The sequence below is a fragment of the Ceratotherium simum genome, chromosome 26, assembly GCF_057802395.1.
Source record: "Ceratotherium simum simum isolate JZ-2026a chromosome 26, ASM5780239v1, whole genome shotgun sequence".
NCBI lineage: Eukaryota > Metazoa > Chordata > Mammalia > Perissodactyla > Rhinocerotidae > Ceratotherium > Ceratotherium simum.
Genome location: NC_141925.1, coordinates 224,448 through 237,775, shown reverse-complemented (window position 1 = coordinate 237,775; position 13,328 = coordinate 224,448). Strand labels below are relative to the sequence as shown.

Sequence of the window (13,328 nt, the reverse complement as noted above, 5' to 3'; positions counted from 1 at the left end):
CAAGCTCCAGGCCACCGAAGTGGAGAGTGCGAACGTAACTGCTATGCCACTGGGCTGGCCCCTTTTCTTTTCGATAGTAGCCATTCTAAGGGGTGTGAGCTGAAGCTCATGGTGCTTTTGATTTGCATCTCCTGGTGATTAGTGATCTTGAGCATCTTTGTGGGCCTGTATATCTTTTTTGGAAAGATGTCTATTCAGATTCTCTGTCCATTTTTGAATTGGATTTTTTTTTTCTGTTGAGTTGTGGCAGTTCTTTATAGATTTTGGATATTAACCCCTCAGCAGATACATGATTTGCAAATATTTTCTCCTCTTCCTAGGTTTCCTTTGCTGTGCAGAAGCTTTTTTAGTTTGATGTAGTCCCACTTGTTTGTCTTTGCTCTTGTTGCCTATCCTTTTTAAAAATTTGACTTTCTGATGACTAAGTTGTTTTTTTTTTTTTTTAAGTTTTTATTTATTTATTTATTTATTTTTTCCCCCAAAGCCCCAGTAGATAGTTGTGTGTCATAGCTGCACGTCCTTCTAGTTGCTGTATGTGGGACGCGGCCTCAGCACGGCCGGAGAAGCGGTGCGTCGGTGCGCACCCGGGATCCGAACCCGAGCCACCAGCAGCGGAGCATGGGCACTTAACCGCTAAGCCACGGGGCCGGCCCCTGATGACTAAGTTTTTATAAAACTGTTTTGGGGCCGGCCCGTGGCTTAGCGGTTAAGTGAGCGCGCTCTGCTGCTGGCGGCCTGGGTTCGGATCCCAGGTGCGCACCGACGCACTGCTTCTCCGGCTGTGCTGAGGCCGCATCCCACATACAGCAACTAGAAGGACGTGCAGCTATGACATACAACTATCTACTGGGGCTTTGGGGGAAAAAATAAATAAATAAAATTATGGAAAAAAAAAAAAAACTGTTTTGAATGAGTATTCTAGTGATCATCCTTGTATATGTTTGAGTGTTTTATAAAATTCCTTAGAATTCCTGGGACAGAGGAGTTTAGTATATTAATATTGGTAGGTGTTGCAACAATTGCTTTCCAGGAGGCTTTATCAGATTACCCTCCAGCCACAGGTGTATCTTTTGTCACTTCCTCCTGAGCACATGGTGGCAATCTTGTAAATTTCTGCTGTAGAACAGGTATGAAATGAGACCTCCTTATAAAGCGCATGTCTTAGACTGCTGGTTGTATAGTATTTCCCAGGGAGCTCATGCAGCCTTCACCCGGCAGTGAACCTGTGGTTGGAACTTGAGGCTTTGCTTTAACTTGCGCGTCTTTTGGTCACTTTAGATCCTGCCCAGCCCTGCGTCTGTTTGGTGACTGTCTGCATAGCTGTGCTGGTGTCCACTATAAAGACTTTGCCGAGTCAGTTGTTGAACTCAGTGCAGCATCTGGCCCCTGGGTGCTGGTCCTATCCTTCTGCCACAAAGCGGCTGGGAGCCGGGGGTTGGTGGTGGGTCTCATCCCATGAGCATTGACACCTCAGGCTTCCCGCCTGAGAATGAGCGAGCAGCTAGAAAGTAGCAGGTCTCTGTGGGAAGTCAACCCGTCTTCACCCTGTGGACTTGGGGCCCTTTCCCTCAGATGTGAGGCATGGAGCTGTTTTTGGGAAATTGTTCATCTTTTTTTCCATTTTAGGTCTGGATCAAGAACCAGAGATCGCAGGAGGTAGGTTTCCGGATTCATTAAAGTGTTCTCAGTCAAGTGTCCTCTTCCATGTGCATTTTTCTTAATAACTAACTTTTATAACTTCACGATGATTATCTGGTGGGCAGGGCTCTGCCAGTGAAGGGCACGGGGCGTGGGCGAGACTTGAATCCCATCTGTCGTTGGGGTGGTTGGGCCTTAGTGCAAGAGAGGGATCCACTGTCAATGAGAAGGAAGGTCAGAGGGCGCAGCTGAGGCCTGCAGGGTGGCCAGGAGATTCCTGGCAAGATGTTTTCGGGAAGCATTGGTGGGAAAGGTCTGGCCATAAGTTTTTTTGACCAGAGGTTAACTAATGGGACTATTGTGAACCTCAGTTGTAAATTTGTGGAAGGAAAGGGGACGTACCAGTAAAGCATCGAGCAGAACCTGCAGAGAGTGGAGGGGCATCAGGTGGGGCCCTCGCGGCCTTCAGAGCCTTTCTGGTTATCTGCTGCAGGTCACGCTCCCGGGACCGGCGTCGGAGGCGGTCAAGATCTACCTCCAGAGAGCGCCGAAAGTCGTCCCGGTCCCGGTCCCGAGACAGACACCGGCGCCACCGCAGCCGTTCCCGGAGCCACAGCCGGGGCCACCGCCGGGCTTCTAGGGACCGGAGTGCGAAATACAAGTAACTACTCTGACTCCTTCAGTAGCTGCAACCAGGAGTGAGCCCCTTTGTGTTCCCACGGTCTGCTGGGGGTCTGTCGTCAGGGCCCGTTGGCCACACCTGGTAGGGACAGGGCTGGGGCTTCTGCCCAGGAGCCTGGCTGGGCCTCTGGAGGACTGAGTGTTGGGGCTTGAGAGGTGTGAATTGGGCTTGGCACGGGGAGCCCTGAGCTGAGAGCAGCAGGTGGATTGAGGGCTAGGGCAGTTGAGAGGCTGTGACGGGCACAGGTGGGTAGGGCCCCTACCAGGTGACCTGCCGCACTCGGGCTGCGAACTCACCGTCACTGGCATACACAGAGCCCCTGAGGCTTGTGTCCTGCCCAGGCCTGCTTACCTTTGTTGGGCAGGGCGGGGGGTGGTGGTGTTTGATTGTTTTTAAGGAAAGAAAAAAAAAAAACACCACTTATAGTCACATTCAGAGACAACCACTGTTAGCACTTTGGTATTCTTGATTTTAGTCTTTTTTTCCATTGTATTTTTATGTAATGGATTATATTCCACTTGTGTACTTCTGTTGTGTTTTCCTTTGCTCCATTTACACTATAGTGAAAGCTTTCCCTGTTATTAGTAGTCTCTGCAAATGTCACTTTTTAGTGGCTGCCTGACACTCCCTTATGCAATGCGTTGTGCATGAGACGGCAGGCCTGGCTGCCCTCTGGCCTGCTGGGGGTCCTCCCCAGGTGTGATGGTCTTGGCCTTCCCTGACCCGGTGTTGAGGGTCCAAGTTGTTGGTGCCTGAGGAGCCAGCCAGGGGGAGCGCCAGCCTCCTCTGAGCCTCTGGTTCCCATTTCCCAGGTTCTCCAGAGAGCGGGCGTCGAGGGAGGAGTCCTGGGAGCACGGGCGGAGCGAGCGGGGGGCTGCGGATTGGAGGCTGGAGAGCTCCAACGGGAAGACGGCTCCTCGGAGGTCGGAGGAGAAGGAGGCTGGCGAGATCTGAACCCACGACTGGGCGCTGTAAATATTCTGATGAACGACACAGCCGAAAGTTATTCTTTATATTTGCTGAATACAACTCATCTTTTGTAGTTTAAAATTTCTATTGTTTTGGAGCTAGCTGTGTTTGTAGAGATGTACAGAGTTGCTCCTGTGTTCTGGGGTTCTCTTGAGTAGGAATAAATAAATGTGACAGGCTGCCTCCTGACTGCTGCAGTGGGGTCTCTGCTGTCCCTCTGTGCTCGAGAGGCTTCACCGTGGCACCCCACAGGTGTGCTGACGCACCGGCGTCCTCTCAGGGAGCTTTACTCACCCTCAGAAACAGGCTTTCTGTTGGACTCCCCTTTGACTCCTGGCGCCTGACCCCCACGCACGCACGGACTGGAGCCAGGTGCAAGGGCTGTCTCCTCGTGTCCTTTCTGAGAGTCTGAGCTGCCCGGCTCCGCCCCTCAGTGCAGCCGCAGTGGGCTCCGATAGGGCAGAGGGAGGCCCGTTCTGCATCCGTCTTAGGAAGGGCTGCCTGTCTGCTCTGTGTTAGTGCCGCCTCAGCCTGGCGTTCCAGCTCAGGGGAGCCACACTGCATGTCCCCATTTGGAGTTACTTAGGGCAAAGAAAGACCCTTGGACAGTATCCACATGACAGCCACGAGGTCCTCAGAGGAGGGTGCTGGCCTTTGACTCACACTCGAGGAGGGCTGGTGGTGGTACCCACTCTCTTTCTGCTCTTCTGCTGCATGTTCTGCGAGACCAAAATGAGCCCTTCGGGAAAGGGTAACTGGAAGCTCTTTCCTTTTTTGACTTTTCTGGGGGGTTTGTTTTATTTTTGGAGGGAGCTTCTGATGGCAACACTGTGAAAACAGTCATCCCCACTGGTCTGTGCAGAGGCTGGTTGGCTCCATGGACACATGGGCCCTGCGTCTGGATCTGTGGCCACCAGCACCTTTATGTGGCTGATGGTCCTGCGCTGGGCTCCCCTGCCACCATCCGTCCCCTTCTAGGAGGACGTGCGGGTTGGTGGACTGCTCTGCTGGCCTGTCTGCACGGGAAAGGAGTGCAGTGTCAGGAGGGTGTCCACCCACCCGAGGGGCGCTACACTTGCCTGCGGCCCAGGCCGGGCCAGAACAGAATTGGCTTCACTGGAACATTCTTGGCTCACACAGTGGAAGACTGCTAAAAAGTAGGGGGTAAACATCTCTGCTTGGTGGGTGGTGTGGACACCAAGACAGCTGGGTACAGGGGCGCCCTCTCAGGCTTGGGAAGTGGCCATAAATTGGGGGAAAGCATCGAGTAGATTAAGGGTGGTCCTGGGAGGGGAAACGCGAAGGGGATAAGAGCTGGGGTCACAGGTTCCTGACTCAGCTGTGCAGCCTGGCCTGTCGCATGTTGGGGGCTGGACTGAAGCAGGCAGAGGGCACCCCAGCTCAGGCAGGGGGCACGCCTCCTGCCTCTGTCCTTCGTCTCCTGGAGGAGGGGAAGTTTTTGTTTTCATGTTGTAAAATACACATAAAATTTACTGTTTTAACCATTTGTAAGTCTACAGTTGAATGGTATTAAGTAGATTCATGCGTTGTGCAGCCATTACCACCATCCATGAAGGGGTGGTTTTGAAAAGGCAGAAGGAGGATGTCCCTGGACTTAAGAGTAGGCCTGGGGTCCCAGCAAGAAAGCAGATGGGGCTGGGGTCGAGACAGCCCCAGGAGGGCCTGGAGAGCTGCAGCTGCTCTCTCCACACACCTGGACACTTGCCAGTCAGTCCAGGACCAGGTGTGAGCCCTTGTGTCCCACCTCTTCCAACCTCAGTGCTGGAGGCACCCCCAGGCCCCTGGCGCACCCTAGGCCTGCCCGCAGAGGCTGAGAGCCTGGTTTTCCCCCGGCACCTGAACCTCGTGGGTTCCAAGTGCTCGCAAAGTTCTTGGGTGTCACAGTGCAACACACTGCAATCCTGTGCTCTGGGTGGGCCCAGAGGAGGGGTCAGACCAGTGGGGGCGGTGCACAGCACAGGAGACTGGGGTGCTCTGAGGACACCACAGCCCACCCCGGGTGGGTCCCAGTAGAGGGGAGCTCCCAGATGGGGAATTGAGGGTGCTGAGATGTTGTCACCTATAAAGCATGAGGGGGCTGAGGCCCAAGGGGGTCCACCCCACCTTGAACCCTCTCACTTCCTGCAAGAATCCAGAAATGTGGGAAATAAAGGATTTGTGGGTTTTGTTTTGTTTTGTTTTTTTTTTTTGTGAGGAAGATCAGCCCTGAGCTAACATCCATGCTAATCCTGCTCTTTTTGCTGAGGAAGACCGGCTCTGAGCTAACATCTATTGCCAATCCTCCTCCTTTTTTTTTCCCCCAAAGCCCCAGTAGATAGTTGTATGTCATAGTTGCACATCCTTCTAGTTGCTGTATGTGGGACGTGGCCTCAGCATGGCTGGAGAAGCGGTGCGTCGGTGCGCGCCTGGAAACTGAACCTGGGCTGCCAGTAGCGGAGCGCGCACACTTAACCACTAAGCCTCGGGGCCGGCCCAAGGGATTTGTTTACAGAGAAGCAGCAGGGATGAAGGTCAGGAAGCGATTGCAGTCCCCGAGGAGAGCTGAGTGGGCCAAGCCAACGGGTGTGGATCCTCCCAGGGCCCAAGGTCATAGTGGGATTCCAGGCCCCTTAAGTGCACCCAGGGCTGTGTGGTGCCTTCAGCCCCTCCCAGTCACTCTTCTCGGGGACTCCCCTACCCACACGGCACTTCTCACCAGTGGGGAAGGACTTGGTGATCAGCACCAAGTGTGGGATCAGCACCCAGTGTGGTTTGTGGGGTCTCCTAACCCTGCATAGAGACCCTCAGCTGCCCTGGGGGAGGGGCCCTGCGGCCAGGGTAGGCAGGGCTTCTGGGGCTGCCCTCCTGACTCACGGGAGTCTAGCCAGGCCCAGGGCTATAATCTGGAGAAGGGAGGCCTGGAGGAACTCCGCTGGCCTTGCAGGCTGAGTGGGAGCCCACAGGGTCCAGAGCAAGCCCAGCTTTGGGGAGCAGCCACCCTGGGGTTCAGCAGCAGGCCTTGGGCCCTCATGGCGTCATGCAGGTATGTGGATGTCCTAGAATAGCAGGGATGCTCAGCAGCTGAGTGCACTTGGCTGGGCCTGGGGGCTGGGAGGGCTTCATGGTGGAACGGCTGTGCGTGGGCATTGACCCCCGCCAGGGAATGGGATGGTGGCCACAGTGGGGTTTGACACCTGCACTTGGTCCTGCTCTGGGCGGTTTGGTCAGTTGAGTGGTTCTTGGGCGTTCTCGTGTGTGAGAGTCACCTGGAGGACTTGTTAGAACTGGTTGCTGGGGAGGGGCCCAAGGATATACACTTCTTTTATTATTTTGTCAGATTTTTTTTTTTTTGATTGAGATAAACTCACTTAACATAAAATTCAACACTTTAACCCCTAAAAGTGTGCAGTTCAGTGGTATTTAGCGTATTCACAACGTTGTATCATGTAGTTTACCACTCTGTGGTGTTAGAACGTGTTCATCACCCCAAAAGGAAATCCTGTACCCATTAGCCGTCACTCCTCCACGCCCCCAGCCCTAGATACCACTCATCTACTCTCTGTCTCATTTGCCTTTTCTGGACGTTTCCTGTAAGTGGAGGCACACAGTAAGTCACCTGTGACTAGCTTCTTTTACTGAGCGTAGTGTTTGCAAGGTTCATTCGTGCCATAGCCTGTGTCAGTACCAAGAATGTAAGTTTTCTGGGCTGCTGATGCCGCTGGTCCAAAGGACACTGAGCTGGAATGTACGTGATATGGGGGCAGCAGGAGAGGAGTCCTGGGAGCTGGGGTACCAGCGTCAAACCCTGAATGGACTCTCTTCTGGAGTGTGAACTGAGATGCTCTGACTCCTTAGAGCTCCCAGCTTTTGCCGTCAGGGCGCACGCAGAGTATAACGCTTGTTCTGTTTGACATTAGGAAGAGGGTTGAGTCATCACGTCTTCAGTTGCTTGCACGAGGTATTCCTTTTATGTTCTCTGGACAGCCACTTTGCCAGCCCCCTAGACAGCCCTTCTACTTCACCTGCATCCCCACAGGTGCTTACCCGGGCATCCCAGTACACGAGGCTGCAGTGCCACGTGGCCCTGGGTGCTGGGTTGCAGGTGACAAAGCCGATGGCTGCTCGTGGACAGGCACAAGTTCTGCCAGCAGGTGCCTGTGGTCCCTGGCCCAGCCCGTGGAGAAGGACTGGCCATCCCCGCAGGAGTGCCGGCTGAGGCGGCCTGCCCTCCCCCAGGGGGCGTCCAGGAAGGGACAGGGAAGGCCCGAAGGGTCCTGGAGGGCCATGGGGACCCTGCATTTCCTGAGCATTAGCAGTTCTGCAGTGCTTTCGGCCCCTTGCTCCTGCTCTTCCCTCTGTCCCTCCCTGGGGCGGGACACGGCCATGTCTTCCACCTGCATTGTGTCTGCTTCCTCGCCATCTCTTGCAGCCTGACTTCCCCGTCGAGTGCCAGGGGGCCGCCCTTCCATGTATAGGGGGGGCCCATGCTGTGCCGTCCTCACGGTCCGGGAGAGGAGCAGTGACGAGGGGCTAGCAAAGGGGACTCCTGGACCTGGGCTGCTGCCTTTTTTAAAATATTTATTTATTTATGTATGTATGTGTTTGTTTATTTATTTAATTTAGCTAGCTAGCTAGCTGAGGAAGATTTGCCCTGAGCTAACATCTGTGCCAGTCCTTCTCTACTTTATTTGTGGGTTGCCGCCACAGCGTGGCTGATGAGTGGTGTAGGTCCGTGCCTGAGATCCGAACCCTCAAACCCGGGCCACCTAAGCAGAGCAGGCTGAGCTTAACCACTATGCCACTGGGCTGGCCTCTAAAAATTTTTATTGAGGTGTAATTGACAACATATTAGTTTCAGGTGTACAACATAACAACTCCGTATATGTTTATATTGTGAAATGATCACTACAGTAAGTTAATATCCATCACCACACGTAGTCACAAACTTTTTTCTTGTGATGATAACTTTTAAGCTCTACTGTCAGCAACCTTCAAGTATACAAAATAGTATTGTATATAATACAATGCATGATTATGTCTTCCTGGGCCTTCTGAGGCTGCCAGGACCTCCTTGGAGCCCCCCAAGGTCTAGCGTGCCTTGGACTCAATCCAGTGAGCTCTTTCCCCACAGAATAGAGCACAAAACACAGTTGAGAGAAGAAGAAACGAGCCCTGCACGTCCCCCTGGGTCAGGAAATGGGACATTGTCAGCCCCTGGGAAGCCCTGCCTTCCCCATCACAACCTGTCCTCCCAGAGGTCCTCGCTCCAGACGTGGAAACCATTTACCACAAGCTGGACTGCTTAGAACAACACACATTTATTACCCAACAGTTTCTGGGCCAGGAGTCCAGCTGCAGCTTAGCTGGGTCCTCAGGCTGCAATCACGGTGTCTCATCCGAGGCTGTGCTGGATAAGGATCCTTCCAAACTCGCCTAGTTGTCGGCCGCATTCAGCCACTTTCCGGCTGTGCGCAAGAGGCCCTCTCCACAGGACAGCCCACAGCACGGCAGTTTGCTGCTTCAAGGCCAGCAAGGCGAGGGCCTCCTGGCAATAGAGGCATCAGTTAATCGTGGAAGTGACAGCCCATCCTCTCACCAAATTCTGTGGTTAAAGCAAGTCAGCACCCAGCAACATGGGAGGGAGAGACCAAGAGAGAGGAAGAGAGTGAAAGAAAATAAGCGTTGGCCAGGCTGTGGAGAAATTGGAACCCTCATCTACTGCTGGTGGGAATGTAAAACGCAGTTCCTTGACAAGTTAAAGGGAGTTATCGTATAACCCAGCAATTCCACTCCTAGATATGTACCCAAGAGAACTGAAAACCAGACTCAAACAGATACTTGTAGACACATGCTTCTAGCAGCATTATTCACAACAGCCAGACGTGGAAACAACCCAAATATCCATCAACAGATGACTAGATGAACACAATGTGGTCTTTTTTCAGCCATAAAAAGGATTGAAATTCTGATACTTGTTGCAACGTGGATGAGCCTTGAAAACATGCTAAGAAAGAAGCCAGATGCAAAAGACCACATATTGTATGATTTCATTTATATGAAATCCAGAATCGATAAACTCATACAGACAGAGGAAGTAGGTTAGTGATGTTCTGGGGCTCGGGGGAGAGAGAAAGGAGGAGTGACTGGTAACAGGCACAGGGTTCCCGTTTGGGGAGATGCAAAAGTTCTGGAACTTTTGGTTGCATAACATGAATGTACTAAATGCTGCTGAGTTGTACATTTTAAAGTGGTTAAAATGGTAAATTTTGTGTTGTGTGTATTTCACCATATTAAAAACAGAAAGCAAAACTCACTCAAAGGGAGGCGGCTACACAAGGTGTGAACGCCAAGAGGCAGGGTCACGGGCTCCACTTCAGAGTCTGTCCCCACTGTTGTTATTATGACACTTTTTTTACTATGCTGTTTGTCTTCAAGTCTGTATGTCGGATCTCTATATTTGAATCAATTACGTCACTTTTTTTGTGTGTGTGAGATCAGCCCTATGCTAACATCTGCCAATCCTCCTCTTTTTTAAGATGCCCCTATGGCTCTTTTTTTTAAAAAAAAAATTTATTTTTTTCCCCCAAAGCCACAGTAGATAGTTGTATGTCATAGCTGCACATCCTTCTGGTTGCTGTATGTGGGATGCAGCCTCAGCACGGCCGGACAAGCGGTGCATCAGTGCACGCCCAGGATCCGAACCCGGGCCGCCAGCAGCAGAGCGCATGCACTTAACCGCTAAGCCACGGGGCTGGCCCAATCCTCCTCCTTTTTTTGCTGAGAAAGACTGGCCCTGGGCTAACATCCGTGCCCATCTTCCTCCACTTTATATGGGACACCGCCACAGCATGGCTTGCCAAGCAGTGCGTCGGTGCGCACCCAGGATCCAAACCAGCGAACCCCGGGCCGCCAGAGCAGAGCGTGCGCACTTAACCGCTTGCGCCGCTGGGCTGGCCCCTTAAGTCACTTATAATCAATGTAGTTAACAGCATATTTGGTTTTGTTAATACCATCTTATTTGGAGCTTTCTGTTTGTTACACCCATCCTCTTTCTTTTTCTCTCCATTTTTGCCCCTTTTTTGGGGGATTGTTTTAGAATATTTTAACATTCTATTTTTTCCTCCCCATTAGTTTGGAAGTCATACACTCTGTTTCTATTGGTCTATGGTTATCTTACCCAAGAAATTACAACATGCATACATAATATGTTGTGGTAGGCTGAACAGTAGCCCCCAAAGATATCCAGGTCCTAATCCCTCAACCTGCGAATGTTACCTTAAATGGCAAAGGATTTTGAGATAGGGAGATTGTTCTGGATTGTCCAGATGGGCCTAATGTAATCACAAGGGTCCTTATAAGAGAGAGGCAGAGGGGAATTTGATTACAGAAGAAGGCAAGATGCTACTGGCTTTAAAGATGGAGGAAGGGGCCAAGAACTAAGGAATGCAATTCTAGAAGGTGGAAAAGCACAGAGGTGGATTTTCCCCCAGAGCCTCCTTCGGGAGCGTGATCCTGCTGACGTGTTAGTTTTAGCGTAGTGAAACTGATTCTGGACTTCTGCCCTCCAGAACTGTAGAAGAATATGTTTGTGTTAAGTCACTAAGTTTGTGTTCCACCAGCAGTAGGAAACTAATACACTTACCAAATCTAAAGTTAATGAAAACATCTATTTGCCTCCCAGATGGTGCAAGGACTTCAGAGCACTTAAATGCCAATTGAGTCCCTTCCTACTTAGTTATTATTGTGTGGTGTGTTTTATGTCTGTCTAGGTTTTTTTTTTTTCTTGTTAACCCCATAAACGTTATTTTGTATACAGTCAGTGTTTGTATTTACCACATTTTTTGTTATTCATTCCTTCTTCCACCTCAGACTTCTCCCTAGGACACTCTTCTGCCTGGAATAGACCCTTCAGTAGAGTCAGGACAGGGCGCGGCAAGAGAGGCACCACGGGTTCAGAGGTTGAGGAGGTGCTCCTGCTTGGGCTGGTGCGGGAGCTGCATCTAGATCACTATCCTGACCTACTTTTAAGTTCACCAGTTCTCTCTCTGACTGTGTTTTATCTGTTAAACTTATCCATTGAGTTTTTATTTTTATTTTTATTTATTTATTTATTTTTTTTTTTGTGAGGAGATCAGCCCTGTGCTAACATCCGCCAATCCTCCTCTTTTTTTGCCGAGGAAGACGGCCCTGGGCTAACATCTGTGCCCATCCTCCTCCACTTTATATGGGACGCCGCCACAGCATGGCCTGACAAGCAGTGTGTCGGTGCATGCCCGGGATCCGAACCAGCGAACCCCGGGCTGCCGCAGCGGAGCGCGTGCACCCAACCGCTTGCGCCGCCAGGCCAGCCCCTTGAGTTTTTATTTTTGATGACTGTTTTTCTTTCTAAAAGTTCTTTGATGTGTGCTATGTCACTTTTTACATTTTATGGCTCCCTGCCAATACTTAAAGTCTCGTCTTTAGTTTTTTTTTTTTTTTTAAAGATTTTATTTATTTATTTTTCCCCCCAAAGCCCCAGTAGATAGTTGTATGTCATAGCTGCACATCCTTCTAGTTGCTGTATGTGGGACGCGGCCTCAGCATGGCCAGAGAAGCAGCGCGTCGGTGCGAGCCCGGGATCGGAACCCGGGTCGCCAGCAGTGGGGCGCGCTCACTTAACCACCAAGCCACGGGGCTGGCCCTCGTCTTTAGTTTTTAAACATAGGAGTATACTTGTAACTGAACCTGACGTCTTTGGTGCCTGACACTCTTGTGGCCCTGCTGTGCCGACTTGCGTGTCTGCTGGCTTTCGTACGTGGTGCCTTATGTGCTTGGTGCCCTTTGTGTCCTAAAATAAAGTGCCTTTATCAGGGGAGGGTTTATTTGCTTCTGCCAGGTGCCTGGGATCCGTGAGGGAGCCCAGGGTCATTTTAAATGAATCCTCAGCCTGAGAGGTTTTGGGGGGACCGCACAGGTGATACGAACTTGGGCTGCAAAGCCACAGTGTTAGCATGTGATTTCAATTTATCAGGAAATTATTTTCCCTTTTCTGCTGAACACCAAAGTGTTTTGTTGTTGTTTTCAGTCCCTGTATTTGGGGAAAGGAGGGAATTGTCCAGTAGGTGTAGCCTTCCGGGGCCCCAGCTTTATGGGGAAGCGTTCCCCATTAAGCATATCACCTTATACTGGCCCTTCTAAGCTGTGAGCCCGTGAGGAAGAAAGCCCAGCTCAGGTGTGCTGGTTGGGTGAATCCCTGGGGACTCAGTGGTTTAGGTGCTGTGACAACCTCTCTGAGTCTCACCTTTACTTGGAGTTTGGCCTGAAAATTCCGTATCATGTTATTTGCTCTTTGATGCTCTTAAGAAGATTTAAACCATTTTATCCAGCATTTTTAGTTATCCATAAATGAAACTGTAGCCTCTCTTCCCAGGTTGGAAACAGCAGCTCAGAGCAGACAAGGCCTTGGAGCAGTGATGGGGCCCAGAAGCCTAAAGGAAGAGCTGGGTATATCTGGAGGAAGGCTCCCCCCAAAAAATAGACAGGAAAAATGGACAAGCAATCTCAGTGTATAAGATGGACCAAAGGTCTTCTACAGAAGAAGGGTTTCTGTGGGTTAATGTGACACCGAGAACGCCACAGTAGGAAAATGGGCAAAGGACACAAACGGGCGAGTCACACAGAAGTGGAGATGGAGCAAGTGTTTTCCCTCGTGGGCATCCAGTCAGTGGAGGCTGCCCCACGGAGGGCCGGGGCACGCGGCGCTCGCCTGCTCCTGACACGGGAGCAGATTTTGGCAATATCAAAAAGCCATAGCAAAGGGCATACCTTTTACCCCAGAAATTCCACTTCTATAAAAATCCCCCAAGGAAATGTTTGTATGTTTGTGTGTAGAATTTTAGCTACAAATATTCAAGGTAAGGTTTTCTGCAAATCATTTGTAAAAATGAAAAACACACAAATAAAAAAGCACTCATACCCCCAACCATTTTCCTTTTGTGGGATTATGTCAAGTTGGTGACAGTTGGCTTCTCTGTCTCTTTGGTCCCATGCCAGTGGAAAA

At 51.0% G+C, this 13,328-nt stretch overlaps 1 protein-coding gene across 5 annotated transcripts in view; it reads left to right on the top strand.

The window, feature by feature from the left end:
• Positions 1–3,478, top strand: part of LUC7L (LUC7 like) — a 34,265-nt gene extending 30,787 nt beyond the window's left edge. For 4 of the 5 annotated variants that reach the window (XM_087449259.1, XM_004438245.3, XM_087449260.1 and 1 more), the window contains 3 exons: positions 1,627–1,656; positions 2,132–2,299; positions 3,133–3,478. In XM_087449259.1, the coding sequence (XP_087305385.1) occupies positions 1,627–1,656; positions 2,132–2,299; positions 3,133–3,274 (340 nt within the window). In that variant the 3' untranslated portion in view covers positions 3,275–3,478. Of the gene's footprint in view, positions 1–1,626; positions 1,657–2,131; positions 2,337–3,132 lie in introns of all 5 variants that reach the window. The other variant, XM_004438247.3, reaches the window with a different exon arrangement.
• Positions 3,479–13,328: the final 9,850 nt, after the last annotated feature.